At 37.9% G+C, this 21,861-nt stretch overlaps 1 protein-coding gene across 1 annotated transcript in view; it reads right to left on the bottom strand.

Annotated features, from left to right (window-relative positions):
- LOC128643349 (glutamate receptor ionotropic, kainate 4) overlaps positions 1 to 21,861 on the bottom strand; it is a 76,486-nt gene that overhangs the window by 27,491 nt on the left and 27,134 nt on the right. The window contains exon 3 of the mRNA XM_053696279.1: positions 1,432 to 1,550. Within this exon, the coding sequence (XP_053552254.1) occupies positions 1,432 to 1,550 (119 nt within the window). The remainder of the gene's footprint in view (positions 1 to 1,431; positions 1,551 to 21,861) is intronic.

The raw sequence follows: 21,861 nt of genomic DNA, 5'->3' as shown, positions 1-21,861 counted from the left end.
CAGAAACAGAGTTATACACATACAAATGCACACATGCACACACACACATATATACACATACACACAGACACTCACAGACACAGAGTTATACACATACAAATGCACACATGCACACACACACATATATACACATACACACAGACACTCACAGACACAGAGTTATACACATACAAATGCACACATGCACACACACATATATACACATACACACACATACACTCACAGACACAGAGTTATACACATACAAATGCACACATGCACACACACATATATACACATACACACAGACACTCACAGACACAGAGTTATACACATACAAATGCACACTTGCACACTCACATATATACACATACACACACATACACTCACAGACACAGAGTTATACACATACAAATGCACATATGCACACACACATATATACACATACACACAGACACTCACAGACACAGAGTTATACACATACAAATGCACACATGCACACACACATATATACACAGACACACGCATCTATCTATTGTTGCTATAGACACAAAAAAGAAACACAGATTTCTTTAAACAACACTTCCCCAAACACAATACTAATGTTTGAAAACCAACAGAGCTAAAGGTTAGGTTGCTGAATAAAAGAGATGTTCACAGCTTCCTCTAAACTGTAAGCTCCATTGGCAGTCTCTTATTATACACCCCTAGAACGTAAGCTCTTTTGGCAAAAATGTGCTGCCCCTTTCCAATCTGCTGCCCTAGGCAAGTGCCTTGTTTGCCTAGGCCAAAAAACATTAGTTTTTCATTAAACAATTGTAAATGTTCATTTGTTACAGAAAGAAGAAAGCTAAATGACCTTCTCCTCTAATACAGCGCTTGGGATCCGCCGCACAAAACCTCCTATTAGCGCGACCCTGTGCTTAAGTGTCAGCATTAGTGCAGCTCTCCAACGCAGTAGAAGTATTTTAACCCCTGAGGTCATTTAAAGATCTGTGATTCTAGGATTCACATTTTATATGGATTTTAAAGGGATATTCTTGTGTAAAAATATTTTATTTTGTTAAATCATTTTCTTTTTTAAACAAATTCCTCCATTCTTTTACTTTGTGCCATATTATTGCAAAGGAGTGAAATGTATAGTACAAGTTATGCTCCTGTCCTCTCCAGATGAAGCTACAACTAATTAGCTAATTATGAGTAGGCATACACATGTATGCTCCAGTCACTTGCTGCGTCATCATTGGCAGCAGAATAGGTTTGCAACTGAGTACGTTTAGTCCTTTTGAGAAAGCTAAACATATAGCAAAGGATATTTTAAAAATTATGAAATGTTCTAATGAAATAGAGCATTTTACTTTTAAACTAGGATATCTCTTTAAGTCTACACAATTTATAAATTTTGCATTATGGAAACTTTTCCTATGGGAAAAAAAAAAAAAAAAATCTTACCTTGGGTTCTTCAGAATTCCGTACAGTCCATAGGAATTCCAGCATGGCCATAAAAATCGCCACTATTAAACCGCAGATTAATACCACAAAGATACCGCCAATATTTTCCATACCCAGACCTGTGTCAAAATGAGAACACAATTAGTCAAGACGACATCACTACGTCACTACATCACTACGTCACTACATCGCTACGTCACTACATCACAACATCACTACATCACTACGTTACTACGTCACTACATCACTACTTCACTACGTTACTATATCACTATGTCACTACGTCACTAAATCACTACGTCACTACATCACTACATCACTACGTTACTACGTCACTACATCACTACGTCACTACGTCACTACATCACTACATCACTACGTCACTACATCACTACATCACTACGTCACTACATCACTACGTCACTACGTCTGTGTTTTGCTTAGTAACTGGATTAAACTACAGTCATGCTGCTAAAAAAACAAACAAAAACCAGTTTTTAGTAGCCAATATTTAAAAGGACACCGCAATTAAAGGGACAGTCAACACCAGAATTGTTATTGTTTTAAAAGATAGATAATCCCTTGTTTACCCATTCCCTAGTTTTACATAACCAACACAGTTATATTTATATTTTTTTTACCTCTGTGATTATCTTGTATCTAAGCCTCTGCAGATTGCCCCTTTATTTCAGTTCTTTTGACAGACTTGCAGTTTAGCCAATCAGTGATGGCTCCCAGGTAACTTCACGTGCACAAGCACAGTGTTATCTATATTAAAAACATGAACTAACACCCTCTAGTGGTGAAAAACCTGTTAAAATTCATTCTTAAGAGGCGGCCTTCAAGGTCAGAGGCCTAGATTTAGAGTTCGGCGGTAAAAGGGCTGTTAACGCTCCGCAGGTTTTTTTCTGGCCGCACCATAAATTTAACTCTGGTATCGAGAGTTCAAACAAATGCTGCGTTAGGCTCCAAAAAAGGAGCGTAGAGCATTTTTACCGCAAATGCAACTCTCGATACCAGAGCTGCTTACGGACGCGGCCGGCATCAAAAACGTGCTCGTGCACGATTCTCCCATAGGAAACAATGGGGCTGTTTGAGCTGAAAAAAAACCTAACACCTGCAAAAAAGCAGCGTTCAGCTCCTAACGCAGCCCCATTGTTTCCTATGGGGAAACACTTCCTACGTCTGCACCTAACACTCTAACATGTACCCCGAGTCTAAACACCCCTAACCTTACACTTATTAACCCCTAATCTGCCGCCCACGCTATCGCTGACCCCTGCATTACACTTTTAACCCCTAATCTGCCGCTCCGTAAAACGCTGCCACCTACGTTATCCCTATGTACCCCTAATCTGCTGCCCTAACATCGCCGACCCCTATGTTATATTTATTAACCCCTAATCTGCCCCCCACAACGTCGCCGACACCTGCCTACAATTATTAACCCCTAATCTGCCGACCGGACCTGAGCGCTACTATAATAAAGTTATTAACCCCTAATCCGCCTCACTAACCCTATCATAAATAGTATTAACCCCTAATCTGCCCTCCCTAACATCGCCGACACCTACCTTCAATTATTAACCCCTAAACTTCCGATCGGAGCTCACCGCTATTCTAATAAATGGATTAACCCCTAAAGCTAAGTCTAACCCTAACACTAACACCCCCCTAAGTTAAATATAATTTTTATCTAACGAAATAAATTAACTCTTATTAAATAACTTATTCCTATTTAAAGCTAAATACTTACCTGTAAAATAAATCCTAATATAGCTACAATATAAATTATAATTATATTATAGCTATTTTAGGATTAATATTTATTTTACAGGCAACTTTGTAATTATTTTAACCAGGTACAATAGCTATTAAATAGTTAAGAACTATTTAATAGTTACCTAGTTAAAATAATAACAAATTTACCTGTAAAATAAATCCTAACCTAAGTTATAATTAAACCTAACACTACCCTATCAATAAAATAATTAAATAAACTACCTACAATTACCTACAATTAACCTAACACTACACTATCAATAAATAAATTAAACACAATTGCTACAAATAAATACAATTAAATAAACTAGCTAAAGTACAAAAAATAAAAAAGAACTAAGTTACAGAAAATAAAAAAATATTTACCAACATAAGAAAAATATTACAACAATTTTAAACTAATTACACCTACTCTAAGCCCCCTAATAAAATAACAAAGCCCCCCAAAATAAAAAATTCCCTACCCTATTCTAAATTAAAAAAGTTACAAGCTCTTTTACCTTACCAGCCCTGAACAGGGCCCTTTGCGGGGCATGCCCCAAGAATTTCAGCTCTTTTGCCTGTAAAAGAATAAATACAATACCCCCCCCCCCCAACATTACAACCCACCACCCACATACCCCTAATCTAACCCAAACCCCCCTTAAAGAAACCTAACACTAAGCCCCTGAAGATCTTCCTACCTTGTCTTCACCATCCAGGTATCACCGATCCGTCCTGGCTCCAAGATCTTCATCCAACCCAAGCGGGGGTTGGCGATCCATAATCCGGTGCTCCAAAGTCTTCCTCCTATCCGGCAAGAAGAGGACATCCGGACCGGCAAACATCTTCTCCAAGCGGCATCTTCGATCTTCTTCCATCCGGTGTAGAGCGGGTCCATCTTGAAGCAGGCGACGCGGATCCATCCTCTTCTTCCGATGTCTCCCGACGAATGACGGTTCCTTTAAGGGACGTCATCCAAGATGGCGTCCCTCGAATTCCGATTGGCTGATAGGATTCTATCAGCCAATCGGAATTAAGGTAGGAATTTTCTGATTGGCTGATGGAATCAGCCAATCAGAATCAAGTTCAATCCGATTGGCCGATCCCATCAGCCAATCAGATTGAGCTCGCATTCTATTGGCTGATCGGAACAGCCAATAGAATGCGAGCTCAATCTGATTGGCTGATTGGATCAGCCAATCGGATTGAACTTGATTCTGATTGGCTGATTCCATCAGCCAATCAGAAAATTCCTACCTTAATTCCGATTGGCTGATAGAATCCTATCAGCCAATCGGAATTCGAGGGACGCCATCTTGGATGACGTCCCTTAAAGGAACCGTCATTCGTCGGGAGACATCGGAAGAAGAGGATGGATCCGCGTCGCCTGCTTCAAGATGGACCCGCTCCACACCGGATGGAAGAAGATCGAAGATGCCGCTTGGAGAAGATGTTTGCCGGTCCGGATGTCCTCTTCTTGCCGGATAGGAGGAAGACTTTGGAGCACCGGATTATGGATCGCCAACCCCCGCTTGGGTTGGATGAAGATCTTGGAGCCAGGACGGATCGGTGATACCTGGATGGTGAAGACAAGGTAGGAAGATCTTCAGGGGCTTAGTGTTAGGTTTCTTTAAGGGGGGTTTGGGTTAGATTAGGGGTATGTGGGTGGTGGGTTGTAATGTTGGGGGGGGGGGGTATTGTATTTATTCTTTTACAGGCAAAAGAGCTGAAATTCTTGGGGCATGCCCCGCAAAGGGCCCTGTTCAGGGCTGGTAAGGTAAAAGAGCTTGTAACTTTTTTAATTTAGAATAGGGTAGGGAATTTTTTTATTTTGGGGGGCTTTGTTATTTTATTAGGGGGCTTAGAGTAGGTGTAATTAGTTTAAAATTGTTGTAATATTTTTCTTATGTTTGTAAATATTTTTTTATTTTCTGTAACTTAGTTCTTTTTTATTTTTTGTACTTTAGCTAGTTTATTTAATTGTATTTATTTGTAGCAATTGTGTTTAATTTATTTATTGATAGTGTAGTGTTAGGTTAATTGTAGGTAATTGTAGGTAGTTTATTTAATTATTTTATTGATAGGGTAGTGTTAGGTTTAATTATATCTTAGGTTAGGATTTATTTTACAGGTAAATTTGTTATTATTTTAACTAGGTAACTATTAAATAGTTCTTAACTATTTAATAGCTATTGTACCTGGTTAAAATAATTACAAAGTTGCCTGTAAAATAAATATTAATCCTAAAATAGCTACAATGTAATTATAATTTATATTGTAGCTATATTAGGATGTATTTTACAGGTAAGTATTTAGCTTTAAATAGGAATAAGTTATTTAATAAGAGTTAATTTATTTCGTTAGATAAAAATTATATTTAATTTAGGGGGGTGTTAGTGTTAGGGTTAGACTTAGCTTTAGGGGTTAATCCATTTATTAGAATAGCGGTGAGCTCCGATCGGAAGTTTAGGGGTTAATAATTGAAGGTAGGTGTCGGCGATGTTAGGGAGGGCAGATTAGGGGTTAATACTATTTATGATAGGGTTAGTGAGGCGGATTAGGGGTTAATAACTTTATTATAGTAGCGCTCAGGTCCGCTCGGCAGATTAGGGGTTAATAAGTGTAGGCAGGTGTCGGCGACGTTGAGGGGGGCAGATTAGGGGTTAATAAATATAATATAGGGGTCGGCGATGTTAGGGGCAGCAGATTAGGGGTACATAGGGATAACGTAGGTGGCGGCGATTTGCGGTCGGAAGATTAGGGGTTAATTATTGTAAGTAGCTGGCGGCGACGTTGTGGGGGGCAGGTTAGGGGTTAATAAATATAATACAGGGGTCGGCGGGGTTAGGGGCAGCAGATTAGGGGTACATAAGTATAACGTAGGTGGCGGTCGGCAGATTAGGGGTTAAAAATTTTAATCGAGTGGCGGCGATGTGGGGGGACCTCGGTTTAGGGGTACATAGGTAGTTTATGGGTGTTAGTGTACTTTAGGGTACAGTAGTTAAGAGCTTTATAAACCGGCGTTAGCCAGAAAGCTCTTAACTCCTGCTATTTTCAGGCGGCTGGAATCTTGTCGTTAGAGCTCTAACGCTCACTGCAGAAACGACTCTAAATACCGGCGTTAGAAAGATCCCATTGAAAAGATAGGCTACGCAAATGGCGTAGGGGGATCTGCGGTATGGAAAAGTCGCGGCTGAAAAGTGAGCGTTAGACCCTTTAATCACTGACTCCAAATACCAGCGGGCGCCCAAAACCAGCGTTAGGAGCCTCTAACGCTGGTTTTGACGGCTACCGCCGAACTCTAAATCTAGGCCTAAAGGAAATTAGCATATGAACCCCCTAGGTTAAGCTTTCAACTAAGAATACTAAGAAAACAAAGAAAAATTGGTGATAAAAGTAAATTGGAAAATTGTTTAAAATTACATGCCCTATCTGAATCATGAAAGTTTTTTTTGGACTAGACTGTCCCTTTAAACACTTTATATCATGTATATCATAATACAACTGTTACATACGCTAAAATATTCTTTTTTTTCATGATTCAGATAGGGCAGTAATTTTTTTTTTACATTTTTATTTATTTTCCACTGTGCAATAAACAAAAAGCAAACATAACAATAAACATAAAGTTTCCAGTTAATTGTGTCTACAACATATATCCACCAGCACTTTTCATTATTAATGTAATCAATAACATAATTATCATAATTTACACTGATATTCAGTCATCTTATCAGCCTTAATGTAAGCTTATTACCTTATATACAGTTTCTGCACAGCGGTATTTTATAAACCATTAATCATCATTCACTCAGTGATCCTATGACCATGGACCCCCCACTACCCAAAAAAAAAAAAAAGGAAAAAAGGGGAAAAGGGAAATAGGGAAAAAGGTAACCCTCTCTCCCATTCTCCCCCAGCGTCCCTTCTACCAAACACCTAGAAGCACTAACTCTGAATTCTGAAATGGAAAAATCATATAGTCAATTTCATTTTCAGGGAGTGTTTTAATGTATACAGCCCATTTACTGAAAAAAATCTTTATATCTTCTGCGTTGTCTATATCTGTGTCCTTTTGTTCCAGTACACACTGCTTTTTCAAACAGTTCTGAATTTCAGAGACACTTGGTATAGAACGCATTTTCCATTTTTTACATATGAGATATCTGGTTGCTAAAATAGACATGGATACAATGTTATCATTTGGGTAGCGCTTATTTGAATTATTGAAACAAAAAATAATATGGGAGAGGGACAGGGTCACTGGGGAAATTTTCAGAACATTATTTAACCAGTATTCAAGCTTATCCCATACTTTTCTAATTTTTGGACAAAGCCAAAACATATGTTTAAGGTCAGCTGCAGGAAGTGAACATTTAGGGCATCTGTCGAAGTCCGAGTTGTGCAACCTGTGGCCCTTCTCCGGGGTGAAATATGCTCCATGCAGCAGTTTAATGTGTGCCTCCCGCCAAGTGGCAGATAGTGTTGTCTTTGCCACTCTAGTTATGGAATATTGTAAAGTTTTGGGTTCCACTATAGTCCGACCCAAGATTGAGGACCATGTTAAGGCAAGATTAGCTAGAATCGAAGTTCCCCTGTCGGTGGCAAGTAAGAGATAACAAAAAGAAATGGACATCCTATTCACTCTAATAAGTGTGAGTCAACTTTCTAATTTACCCAGTGTCCAGGACCATCCTACTTCTCTGATAATTCCAGATATATAATGCCTTATCTGAAGGTAAGCAAAGAAGTCTTTGTTGGGTAAGTTAAATTCCATTTTGAGTTCTTCAAATGTTTTGATCAATTTGCTGTCAGCATCTATCAATAAAGATATCTTATTTAAGCCATTCCTATGCCATCTGAGAAAAACCTCAGATTGTAGCCCAGGTTGAAATCCTGGGTTGCCTATTAAAGGTAAATAGTTTGAAATTCTGGGATTAACTGAGAGAAGATTTGATATCTTCCACCAAGCTTTGATAGGATTGGCTATCGTTTTGAATCTCTTGATCTCTGGTGGCATCTCTTTGAATGGGAGATGTAAAAGAGCACAAGGAAGATCAGGATCACACATATTTGTTTCGAGAAGATTATTTAAAACGTAATCTTTGGAGAGAATCCACCCTGATGCTATCCGGGCCAGAAAACTAAGATTATAGGCTCGAATATCAGGCAGTGCCAAGCCTCCAAACTCGCGTGGAAGAGAGAGTTTAGTGCGAGAGATCCGTGCTTTTTTCCCCTGCCAAAGGAATTGACCAATTAGACTGTTTAAAAGCCGGATATCTTTTTCAAAAAGAAATAGCGGTACATTCTGGAGTATGTATAACAATTTTGGGAGAAGAATCATTTTCCATATTGCAATTCGACCCAAGATTGATAATGGGAGACTTTGCCATTGCCTAAGTTTTTCCCTGATTTGACTTATAATTGGAGGTATATTATATTTATAAAGATCACCAGATTTTACTGGAATAATTATCCCTAGGTATTTAAAGGACTCTGTTACTAATTTAAATAGATTAGTGACACAGGAATCGTTTTTCTTGTGAATTCATAATATTTCTGATTTAGATGCATTTATCTTATAACCCGAAAAGGTACCAAAATGGTCAATTATCTTCAAAAGCCTAGGGATGTTGGTTTTAGTATTAGATATATACAACAAAACATCATCCGCATATAGGCCAATTTTAATCTCATGTTTCATAATCTTTATACCTTCCAAATTTTGTCTTAATGTAATTGCCAATGGTTCAATAGCAATGTCGAAGAGGAGTGGAGAGAGGGGACATCCTTGACGTGTTCCTCTTTTTAATACAATTGGGGGGGAAACAGATCCGTTGACTAATAAACTTGTAACAGAATGATTATATAAGTTCTCTATAAATTCTGGGAATTTACCATTGATTCCAAACTTAAGCTTTTTGAAGGTGACAGAGTCAAACGCTTTTTCTGCGTCAATAGAGAGAATAGCCATGTCAGATAAATTGTCATTCACCTTATTAGACTGTAATATTTTTTCAAAGTATTCCAAAACAACTAGAACCTCCCGAATTTTAGCTGACGAATTTCGTTTATGTAGGAAATCGGCTTGGTCCGGGTGAATTATTTTGGGAAGAATGAGCTGTAGTCTAGAGGCTAAGATAGAAGTTAAAATCTTGTAGTCTGAGTTAAGTAATGCTATAGGCCTATAAGAATCCATTTTCGACGGGTCTTTCCCTCCCTTAAGTATAAGGCTAGTATAGGAAGAGGAAAAAGAAGATGTGACAGAATTGCCAGTGATATATATGTCATTATATAGATTCGTTAAATGAGGGGTGATTTCAGCAGCTAATATCTTATAAAATTCGTTTGGTAACCCGTCTGGGCCAGCTGCTTTGTTACTAGGGAGCTTGGAAATCATATCTGTAACTTCCTGAACAGAGATAGGAGAATTAAGAGTATCAGTATTAGGGCAGTAATTTTAAGCAACTTTCTAATTTACTCCTATTATTATTATTATTATCGGTTATTTGTAGAGAACCAACAGATTCCGCAGCGCTAAAGCTAAGAAACCAATTCATTTTAGGTTCAGCACACTGGATAGCACTTGCTTATTGGTGGCTACATTTAGCAAACCAGTAAGCAAGCATAACCCAGGTTCTGTACTAAATGGGCCGGCTCCTAATCTTTACATTCCTGCTTTTTAAATAAAGATAAATAGAGAACAAATAAAAATTAATAATAGGAGTAAATTAGAAGGTTTCTTAAAATTGCTGCTCCATCTGAATCAATAAAGAAAAAAATTGGGTTTAGTATCCCTTTAAGCAAAAGTTAAAAGGACAAAATTAAACTTTTATGATTCAGACAGAGGATGGGATTTTAAACAACTTTTTAATTTACTGTTATCAAATTTATTTTGAACTCTTGCTATCTTATGTTGAAAAGCATATGTACATATCCTCAGCAGTAGCAGTGCACTACTGGGAGCTAGTTGGTGATTGGTGGCTGCACAAACATGCCTCTTGTCATTGGCTCACCAGATTTGTTCAGCTAGCTCCCAGTATTGAGTTGCTGCTCCTGAGGCTATCTAGTGGGACATCCTAAAACATTTAATGTGAAAATGGCTTAATGTAGCTTAATGAGTAAAAAAGTGGCCAAATGTTAATCAATTGCTGCATAATTTTGCACAACCCAAGATTTCCACTCTCCAAGCCTATCCTAGAAGTTTCATGGATTTTGGTTTCCCACAAGGCAAATGAGTGACATTAAGCTTGTTTTTTGGGGAGCTTAACGTACAAAATTGAACTTAGATTTTAACCAATTTCCCCCAAACTTCTCACAATACATTAATCTATCTATTCAAACATATTCTGAAAATTTCAGGACATTTGATAAAACATACCAAAAGTTATTTACATTTAACTATTTTTTTACAATCCTAAAACATTTAATGTGAGCAGCTTAATGTAAAAAGAGCTTAATGTACCAAAATTCAGCAAAACTTCAATCAATTACCTTGAAACTTGGCACAAACTCAGTTTGTCACTTTCCAAACCTATCCTAGAAGTTTCATGGTATTTGGTTTCCCACAAGGCAAATGAGTGACATTAAGCTTGTTTTTTGCGGAGCTTAATGTGGCTTTAAGTACAAAATTGAACTTAGATGTTAACCAATTTTCCACAAACCTCCCACAATACATTAATCTATCTATTCAAACATATTCTAAAAATTTCAGGAAATTTGATAAAGCATACCAAAAGTTATTCACATCTAACTATTTTTTTACAATCCTAAAACATTTCATATGAATGGCTTAATGTAAAAAGAGCTTAATGTACCAAAATTCGCCTAAACATCAATCAATTGCCTTGAAACTTGGCACAAACTCAGTTTTTCACTTTCCAAACCTATCCTAGAAGTTTCATGGATTTTTGTTTCCCACAAGGCTTTTTGGGGAGCTTAATGTGGCTTAACGTACAAAATTTAACTTAGATGTTAACCAATTTCCCCCAGACCTCCCACAATACATTAATCTATATATTCAAACATATTCTAAAATTTTCAGGACATTTGATAAAACATTACAAGAGTTATTTACATTTAACAGTTGTTTTTTTAACAATCGTAAAACATATGGGGGCTTATTTATCAAAGCGTCAATCTCGGTGCGTTCGCAGGCGTCAATATGCTCGCCAGACATCGCTGCCGTGGATCCACATAAAGTGCTCTTATTTATAAAAAAACACGTCAAAACCACGTGCGTCAAGTATAGTGTGATGAGCATCGGACTGTTGTTAACTAACAGTCATCGATGTTGCAGTTATTCAGGTTTTTCCCAACTTTATTTATACCATTTCATTACTGTCCATGAAAAAGCACATTTCTATAAAGCTAATTGTCCAAGAAATAGCTTGATTTATACCTCAACAAACAATATCTCATAGAAAGTTATTTTTATATTTATTTTTTATATGATACTTTCACATAAATTAATGTGTATTTGTATATAAATAAAAAGAGAGAAGCGCTCAACCTGAGAACGAACAATGGCATAATAGCTTGTTCTATGGCTAGTTACCACCCTAGAAGCAGCCTCTTTTTGCTCAACATGTGCCTTTCACAGAGAAGAACTTTCTTGAAGCATATCAGTCTGATCCTGACTTCACAGTACAGCCCAGCCCTGAAATACCAGGCAATCCCTCTCTGAACGAGAGATACAGCAAAACCCCAGATATACGTTTCGGCCTATTGTGGGCCTCGTCAGTGAGGTGCAGCCATATCCCTCTAGGCACACTGAGCAATGGGCCCATGTCTGGATTCCCGCATCACACATAGGGAGACTTCCCTAAGTGTCATAATTTGCATATATATATATATATATATATATATATATATATATATATGTGTGTGTGTGTGTGTGTGTGTGTGTTATGTCAGAAATCTTTTGCAAACATATTTACATGTCCCTAAATTCCTTTTTTTGTTCTAAACAATGTTGTCTTTCGTGTCTCTGTGTTTATTTATACCAATATATGTATATAATGTAAATGTATTATTATTCTGAGCAGGAATAATTGTGAATATAACATGTCATCAGGGTATCATGTGTATTTATTTACAATCAATGGATATTTTAAGAGCTGGGGCAGTTTTCTCTCTGTACCTGTGTAACCCCTCCGGATTGCAATCTAGTTTTAAAACCCCCCCTACACAGGTGTTATAAAATTGTCAGGCATATAAGATGACATTTCTTAATGAAAATGAAATTCAAGAGAAGGAAAAATCCACTAAAAATAGCATGACAGTAAAGAGGTGATTTTAATTTCTGCTGTATCTGAATCCTGACAGTTTAATGTTAGGTGGGCTATCCCTTTGAGCTATCAGTTTAAGATTATATTGAATCAAACATCATTCAAATTTTAAAATCATTGTCTAAAATATTACATTGTGTGTCCTAACGTCAGCATGAATGTTTATCTTTAATACTAATTACACATATACATACTTTCAAAGTATAATACACAATGTAACAAATGGCACTTACAAGTTCTGATGGGTGATCAATGAGACAAATATCGAGCAATTTTATTCGTTAGTGATAGTTTATAATGTATATTTAAATTTGATTAGCTGATGTCATAAATCATGTGATTATGCATATCCCTATCAAATGTGGTGGAAAAATTCACTAGTGTGTGGGTTGTCTAGGAGTATTGCGTCATATTTGGTGCAAAAATTGTTGCATCAAATTTGGTGCGAAGTGGTGAGTGGGACTTGTATTACATGCCTTAAACATGGTGCATATAGATTTATCCAAAAAATAAAAAAAATAAAAAAGGAAGTTAGCTATATTATGTTATGCATTTATTTAAGTTTTATCTCTATATCTACTAGTGCACCAAGTTTGGAGCAATAATATTGTCCTCTTGCTTTGTAATAATAGACAAAGATGTAACATAATCCATAAGTAGTAATGTATTTCATTTTTATCCCTATATCTACTAGTGCACCAAATGTGTAGAAATAATATTGTTTGATTTAGAAAGAGTATAGAATTTTAATAAAGTTTATAATTTACTTTTATTATCTAATATGCTTTATCGTCTTGCAGCATCAAACATAACCTTCCTGTGTTTTCAGATTCCCATTGATTTCTATGGCCTCAAGGGTGGCGGTTTGAACGATAGGTATGCTGCGCTGGAATAGACACAAGTGTACCTGTTAAATGTTTGGTAAATTGGAAAAAGGGTCTTATAGAGTTGAATGTGTATTCGAAACATCTGGGATGACGCAAGCATCGATCTGCGTCAGATTGAGATCGCGGGAGGGTATATTATGTCACACATTTCAACATTTGACGATCTTGACACTTTGATAATTACGGCGGATTCCATTTGCATCAGATATGACGTGAGATTCTAGCGGATTCCATCGTATTATCAGTTGAAGCTTTGATAAATTGGCCCCTAAATGTTTTAGGATTGTAAAAAAATGGTTTAACGTAATATGTTTTATCAAATGTCCTAAATTTTTCAGAATATGTTTGAATAGATAGATTAATGTATTGTGAGCAGTTTGGGAGAAATTGGTTAACATCTACGTTCAATTTTGTACGTTAAGCCACATTAAGCTCCCCAAAAACAAACTTAATGTCACTTATTTGCCTCGTGGGAAAACAAATACCATGAAACTTCTTGGATAGGTTATCAAAGTGACAAACTGAGTTTGTGCCAAGTTTCAAGGCAATTGATTGATGTTTAGGCAAATTTTGGTACATTAAGCTCTTCTTTGCGTTAAGCCATTCACGTGAAGGGGCCTATTTATTATGTGTCTGACATGATCCGATCAGCGTATCAGGTCCGACAGACATCGCAATACGCTCTCCACATTCAGCATTGCGCCAGCAGCTCTTGTGAACTGCTGGTGCAACGCTGCCCCCTGCAAATTTGCGGCCAATTGGCCGCTAGCAGGGGGCTGTCAATCAACCTGATCGTATTCGATTGGGTTGAAATGCGGCGATGTCTGTCTGCTTCCTCAGACAGGTTATGGAGCAGGGGTCTTTATGTTCGCTGCTGCCCGATATCCCATTGATTCCTATGGGAGAATAAAAGTTACGTTTACACCTAACACCCTAACATGTACCCCGAGTTTAAACACTCCTAATCTGCCGCCCCCTACACCGCCGCCACCTACATTATACTTATTAACACCTAATCTGCCACCGCTACCACCTACATAAAAGTATTAACCCCTATCCCGCCGCCGCCCGGAGCCCACCTCAACTAAATAAATGTATTAACCCCTAAACCACCAGCCCCCCACATCGCCATAAACTAAATTAACCTATTAATCCCTAAACCTAACAACTCGCTAACTGTACATTAAATATTAACTCATCCCTATCTTATAATAAGTTTAAACTTACCTTTAGATTTAAATTAAACTATATTAAACTAATAATTAACCTAGATGGCTGCTGTTAGATAGTGCTCCACCTTGTAGTTGTAATAAACGGCTGTTTATTGTTACTGAGACCTGCAGACCTGGCTCTTTTTGCAAGAGCTGAGCTCAACACAACTCAAGGATCAGATTAATCTATCTCTATCAGACCACCGAGAGCAAGCAGTCCTGAATAGGAAAGGTACGTCACAGAGGGTTTGTGGAGCGGCCTATACCTTTTCCTACCCCTCTATATTATTCTGACAAGTCAGACTAGCCAGCCGTTTGTGCTGAAGCAAATTCTTTTTTCTGCAACCAGCCAGGGTTACAGCACTTTATACTTTAGAGTGGAATATCATAAACTGCCATACGATAATGGAGTACATACTGGATGCTTTGGGACAAGTTTTGATGGACTTTGAAACTAGCTTCTGCGCCATGCTACAGGAGCCATATATAGCACAGTTGCCTAGCGCTGGAGATGTAGAGCCTAGACAAGAGAATCACGCTCCCGAAGCCAGCATCCAGCGTAGTCAGGCTATATCATTACATAGTGAAGACATATGGTTATCCCCAGACCGAGGCCTCTGTCTCATACACAAGGCGGGAGATACCCGTGAACTATGGGGCCTTATGCAGCAAGAGGAAGTGGGATCGTGGCCGAGCACACTGTTGGCAGACACAGAGCTCCTACCTGTCATTACTAAGTCCACAACACTGAGAGAGAGCTGGATTTTGGAGTGTGGCCATGTTGCTATAACAGGCGTATGGGGGCAGACTCATACCTACCAGCACTAGATTTGTATCACGTAGAGAGAACTCTATTTTGAAGTGCGACCCAGCCGTGAGTACACACATGGAGGGACTAGTGGCTATAGACTCCAAGCTCACCGAGAGGGTGGAAAACTTGAGCTTGCTAATAATGGCCTATTACACGATCAGTACCTGGGGTACACAGTTGAGCCAGCTAGGGATGCCTGGACAGCAGGAGCACCGAGGCCGTGAATGGCCGAGAGACCGGCTGAAAGCAAGTATTTTAGAAGCCCTTGGATGTTACCTGTTAAAGGCTGGCATCGGTTGACTATTGAACAGGGTCATATTAATGGGATGTGTGCTGTAGCTTTCCCAATCATAGAGAGACATTTGAGCAGCAAATGACATTTGTTCCAAGATAATTGTGCACATACTTTATCTGTAGTTCTCCCTGTAGCAGCGGATCCCTAGTTACTTCAAGCAAGCGTTATCACTGTTCTGCCTGCATATGTTTATTTTTTATCTAGGTTTGCAGATTATTTTCTTTTTTTCCTTTTCAGTTTATTGGACTATAACTTGATTGATATGTAAACTTCTGGAGTGCTTAAATGCCAATAATATGCATATGCCCTATGTTTCCCTTTTGGTTTCTCTGATTTCTGTACCCCTCTGGTAACTCATGAGGTTTGGGGCCAGTTATCTAACCCTAAGATACATAATTTTAGCTAATATCAATATATTGGAGCTGTTCTGTCGCCTACTAATTAATAGCTGCTTAGCCGCAGCAACTGTATTTCTAGGATTATATATACACTGTGACATTAAGCAGGTCAATCCGCGTATGTATTGAGCCCTATCTCAGATTCTGAGGGAACTTTTAATAGTAAGCTTCTTTGTACTAACATATACCTGAGATGTGTAAGACAGAGGTGGTATACTGCAATTCATGTCTGTCTTTATAGGGAACTTGAGATTTACTGTAAAAATATCTTTAGTTGTAGTATAGAGTCCATATAATATTTCAGAGAGACAAGTTGTGGATTCTCATACTGTCCACTAGAGGAAAGCAAAGGATTGGTTACAGTTAGTTCTATTTTAGTTGGAAAGGTCTATAGTTTTTATGTATTAAGCCACCATATCTCTACTAAGCCCACCAGCTATCCCACAAAGATGGTAGTAACACTCTTGTAGGTTTGCTATACTTAGTTAAAGTGCTCCTACGTGCCTGGAAATTGGAGAGAACTGTAGTTTCTTGGCGCTTATTTCGCTCAGTTAGATTTGTCCTAAGGTATCTGTAGCTCTGCTGAATCTAACTTTACTCTCCCCCCCCCTAATTTTGCGTTTATTCATATAAACAGTGGAACGCAGATTCCCTGAGACCTTTTCCCTATATTCACACGAATACAACATTGCTTGACATGTTTTAAAAACACTTTTCCCCTTTCCCTAATTTTTGATAGTTGGATAACCTACATGTCATGCAAAGATATGATATGATTCAGTTTAAGCTATCCAAATGATATTTAATAGTCTTGAAAGAGATCTTATGACTTTTTTATACTCCATAACCCAGAAGAGTAATACATGTAATGGTAGCTAGAGTCTTCCAGATTTCTTGGTAATTATAGTCGCGGGGACCGGAAAGGGGTCCTACATGTCAAAATTCTAAAATATGAGGTTAGTTTATAAGTTCACCAACCACATAGATACCATTCCATTGCTAGCATTATTCTTGTATCTCAGTTTGTTATTCCTAATAGCTACTATACTGTAAACTACTGTTTATACCTCATACGACCGATGTTATAAGATTTTGTCTATTATTGTAATCTGTCCCCACAGGTTGGGGTCCTATTCTTGTGGTTATGTTGTATTGAAATATTTTGTCTTGTTTTTCCTCAATAAAAACATATAAAAAAAAACAAAAAACAAAACAAAACTAATAATTAACCTATTCTATTATAATAAAATTACATTAAACTATATTAAACTAATAATTAACCTATTCTATTATAATAAAATTACATTAAACTATATTAAACTAATAATTAACCTATTCTATTATAATAAAATTACATTAAACTATATTAAACTAATAATTAACCTATTATAACTATTATAATAAAATTACATTAAACTATATTAAACTAATAATTAACCTATTATAACTATTATAATAAAATTACATTAAACTATAAATTAAATTAACTATATTATATATTTAAACAACTAACCCTACTCAAATAATTTAATTCTACACTTAAAAATTACAAAGTTACAAAAAAAACTAACTAAGTTGCACAAAACAATAAACACTAAGTTACAAAAAAGAAAAAAGAAATTATCAAAGCTTTAAACTAATTACACCTAATCTAAGGGCCCTATGAAAATAAAAAAGCCCCCCCCCCAAAATAAACCCCCCCTAGCCTACAATAAACTACAAATGGCCCTTAAAAGGGCCTTTTGCGGGGCATTGCCCCAAAGTAATCAGCTCTTTTACCTGTAAAAAAAAATACAAACAACCCCCCAACAGTAAAACCCACCACCCACACAACCAACCCCCCAAATAAAACCCTAACTAAAAAAACCTAAGCTCCCCAATGCCCTGAAAAGGGCATTTGTATGGACATTGCCCTTAAAAGGGCATTTAGCTCTATTGCAGCTCAAGTCCTAATATAAAACTAAAACCCACCCAATAAACCCTTAAAAAAATCTTAACACTAACCCCAGAAGATTTACTTACAGTTTTGAAGATCCGACATCCATCCTCCAAAAAGCTGGGAGTAGTCCTCAATGAAGCGGCCGATGTCTTCATCCAAGCCCGCAGAAGACTTCACCCAGACGGCATCTTCTATCTTCATCCATCCGGCGCAGAGCGGCTCCATCTTCAAGACATCCGACACGGAGCATCCTCTTCCTTCCAACGACTACTGACGAATGAAGGTTCCTTTAAATGATGTCATCCAAGATGGTGTCCCTTAGATTCCGATTGGCTGATAGAATTCTATCAGCCAATCGGAATCTAAGGAACGCCATCTTGGATGACGTCACTTAAAGGAACCTTCATTCGTCGGTAGTCGTCGGAAGGAAGAGGATGCTCCGCGTCGGATATTTTGAAGATGGAGCCACTCTGCGTCGGATGGATGAAGATAGAAGATGCCGTCTGAATGAAGACTTCTTCCGGCTTCATTGAGGACTTTGTTTGAGGAGCTTAGGTTTTTTTTAGTTAGTATTTTATTTGGGGGGTTGGTTGTGTCGGTGGTGGGTTTTACTGTTGGGGGGTTGCTTGTATTTTTTTTTACAGGTAAAAGAGCTGATTTATTTGGGGCAATGCCACGCAAAAGGCCCTTTTAAGGGCTATTGGTAGTTTAGTTTAGGCTATGGGTTTTTATTATTTTTTGGGGGGGCTTTTTTATTTTGATAGGGCTATTAGATTAGGTGTAATTAGTTTAAATATCTTGTAATTTGTTTATTTTCTGTAATTATTTTTTTTTGTACTTTAGATAATTGTATATAATTTATTTAATTGTATTTAATTTAGGTAAGTTAGTTCATTATAGTGTAGTGTTAGGTGTTATTGTAATTTAGGTTAGGTTTTATTTTACAGGTACTTTTGTATTTATTTTAGCTAGGTAGTTATTAAATAGTTAATAACTATTTAGTAACTATTCTACCTATTTAAAATAAATACAAACTTTCCTGTGAAATAAAAATAAACCCTAAGATAGCTACAATGTAACTATTAGTTATATTGTAGCTAGCTTAGGGTTTATTTTATAGGCATTTAGTTTTAAATAGGAATTATTTAGTTATTAATGTTAGGTTTTATTTAGATTTATTTTAATTATATTTAAGTTAGGGGGTGTTAGGTTTAGGGGTTAATAAATTTAATATAGTGGTAGCGACATTGGGGATGGCAGATTAGGGATTAATAAGTATAATGTCGGTGGCGGTGGTGTAGGGGGCGGCAGATTAGGGGTTAATAACATAATGTAGGTGGCGGTTGGCTCCGGGAGCAGCAGGATAGGGGTTAATACGTTTATTAGAGTGGCGGTGGGCTCCAGGAGCAGCAGGATAGGAGTTAATACGTTTATTAGAGTGGCGGTGGGCTCCAGGAGCGGCGGTTTAGGGGTTAATAACTTTATTTAGTTGCGGCGGGGTCCGGGAATGGTGGGATAGAAGTAAAACAGTTTAGTATAGTGTGGGTGTTTGGTGACAGTATACCAATAAAGCTGGGAAAGTGAGCAGTGAGATCGATGACTGTCAGTTAACAACAGTCCACTGCTCATCGCCCACGTACTTGGTGCTTGGCTTTTTGACAGCTTTTTTGGTAACTTTGGAGAATGTATTCAGGTCCGCGGCAGTGAAGTTAGGTGATCTTAGGCGAGCGTATTGGTGCCATTGAATGCAAGTAAGTTGACGGCTTGATAAGTAGATGCCCATATCTCAACTTGTGACAATCCTGCAGGATGCGGGTGGCTGGGAACAGTAATGAATGACAGTGTACAGCACCCTCGCTAGAACCACTTCCCCAGTGTCATTGCCAATAGTTTGCATATATCTGTATGCATCATGTGGGATTGTCACAGGTTGGGTGGCCTGGCCAATTTACTGCCCACAGCAGTTCCGTGTCTTCCATTTTTATTTTTATTTTTAGAATAGGCATAACTGCTGTTTTTCTGTAATAGTAGTTTTTTATTTTCTGTAATGGTAGTTTTTTATTTTCTGTGGTGTTATTTTTTTTCTTCTTGTCATGTTGGGGTTTTTTTCAGGTAAGGTTAGGTGTTGTTTTTTTGGGTAACTTAGAGGGTGTTAGGTTAGGTGGGTTAGCTAGTTAGGGGGTTTAGAGGTTAGTGGTTATTTTGCAATGAGGATTGTGGCAGTTTAGGGGTTAACAGTGTAGAGGGGTACTTTGCAATGTGGGGGTGGTTTTGGGGTTAATAATGCAGCGGGTACTATACAATGTGGGGGTGCGGCGGTTTAGGGGTTAATAGTACAGTGGGGTAGTTTGCGGTGGGCTATGTGGTGGTTTAGGGGTTATCAGAGTAGGGAACCTACTCGAATTTGGCTCTTTGCTCGCGTCAGGTAGCACACGTATTATAAGTTGAAAGTAAAGTTGTTCCACTTGCACGCAAAGAGACATAATTAGAATATTGCAGCTGTGTTATGCTACTCCCCCTAGACTTCAATGGAGTGAGAACAGTGGAAAAAGCCTAACACCCATACTTGCGCGCTAACCCTAATCACACAGCCGCGATATTCTAATTATGTCTCTTTGCACGCAAGTGGAAAAACTTTACTTTCAACTTATAATACGTGTGCTACCTGACGCGAGCAAAGAGCCAGATTCGAGTGGAGTTAGCAGGCGAGTCCTATGTGCTAGAGAGGTTATTCCAATACCACAAGTTTTAAGGTTTAACCTTTTAATATTATTTTTAAGTCAAAAGTGTTTTAAGATAAAATATTATTGTTTAGGCTGTTTTTTCTATTCCTTAGTGTAATTGTATAACTTTGTCAAAAATATAATCATAAGGTTCTAGTTTAATGTAAGAAACATTCCAGCCAAAACCAAAATCCTTTTTACTTGTATAAGCAATGCTTCAATGTAAAGCCATCAGTTTAAACGGTTTTGCCTGATCAGATGGTGCCTTGCATTGCACTGACAATAACTCTGTTTACATGACACACCGCCAGCTACCTGACATGTATTTAAAGTAAAGGTCATTTTTTGGGGTTGCGATTACCCTCAAACCTTATTCATAACTATTATAAAGCAGTCACTAACTTTTTTCACTATTTCTGTAATATTTATATATAATATATCACTTTAAATGTGATTGCCGTTTCCTACCCGACTCCTCCCAGCAGCTACTTCCGTGTTTCACTGTTTCCACGCAGAGAGCGGTCCCACCCGGCTAAAAGCGCGTTCACATCAAATATTGTTCTGCGCATACGTGACTTACACTAGATACAAGTACATTCTTCATTGAATACTATACTGCCAGTGATATCAGAGTCAAACAGAGCATGCACGTCTCATGAACGAGCTTAACTTTACCTTTAAAATACTGGTGCCCTGACATCGGGGCCCCAAATTGCTTTCACATGCGTGCTTCAGACCTCACTAACAAGAGGAAGAAGAGGATCTGCCTGGTGTCTGGGGAGAATGCTGGATCAATCACTGTAGTACAAGTGAAGTGCACTAAGCAAAGCAGGGTATGCATTCAACGTAGCATTAAATATGCTGTGCGATCTGTGTTAAGGATACAATTATTTGTATTCCCGAAGTGGTTCTGCAGCAGTAAGATCGCCATAAATAGTTTTCCAATGTCGTTGAATTGGTGCTTGGTTATTCGATCCTGGCATTACTGCCCCTGTTCTGTGCTTCCTGTTATAACCCTGGCCTGATTTCTAGAGTTTGTTATTGCCTGCCTCAGCACCAAGTCGTCTGTTTTGGATTGTTTTTCTGATTGCTGACTTTTGGAACTGTCTCCT

Source organism: Bombina bombina, unplaced genomic scaffold (assembly GCF_027579735.1).
Source record: "Bombina bombina isolate aBomBom1 unplaced genomic scaffold, aBomBom1.pri scaffold_712, whole genome shotgun sequence".
Taxonomy (NCBI): Eukaryota; Metazoa; Chordata; class Amphibia; order Anura; family Bombinatoridae; genus Bombina; species Bombina bombina.
This window is presented reverse-complemented; position numbering and strand designations above follow the sequence as displayed.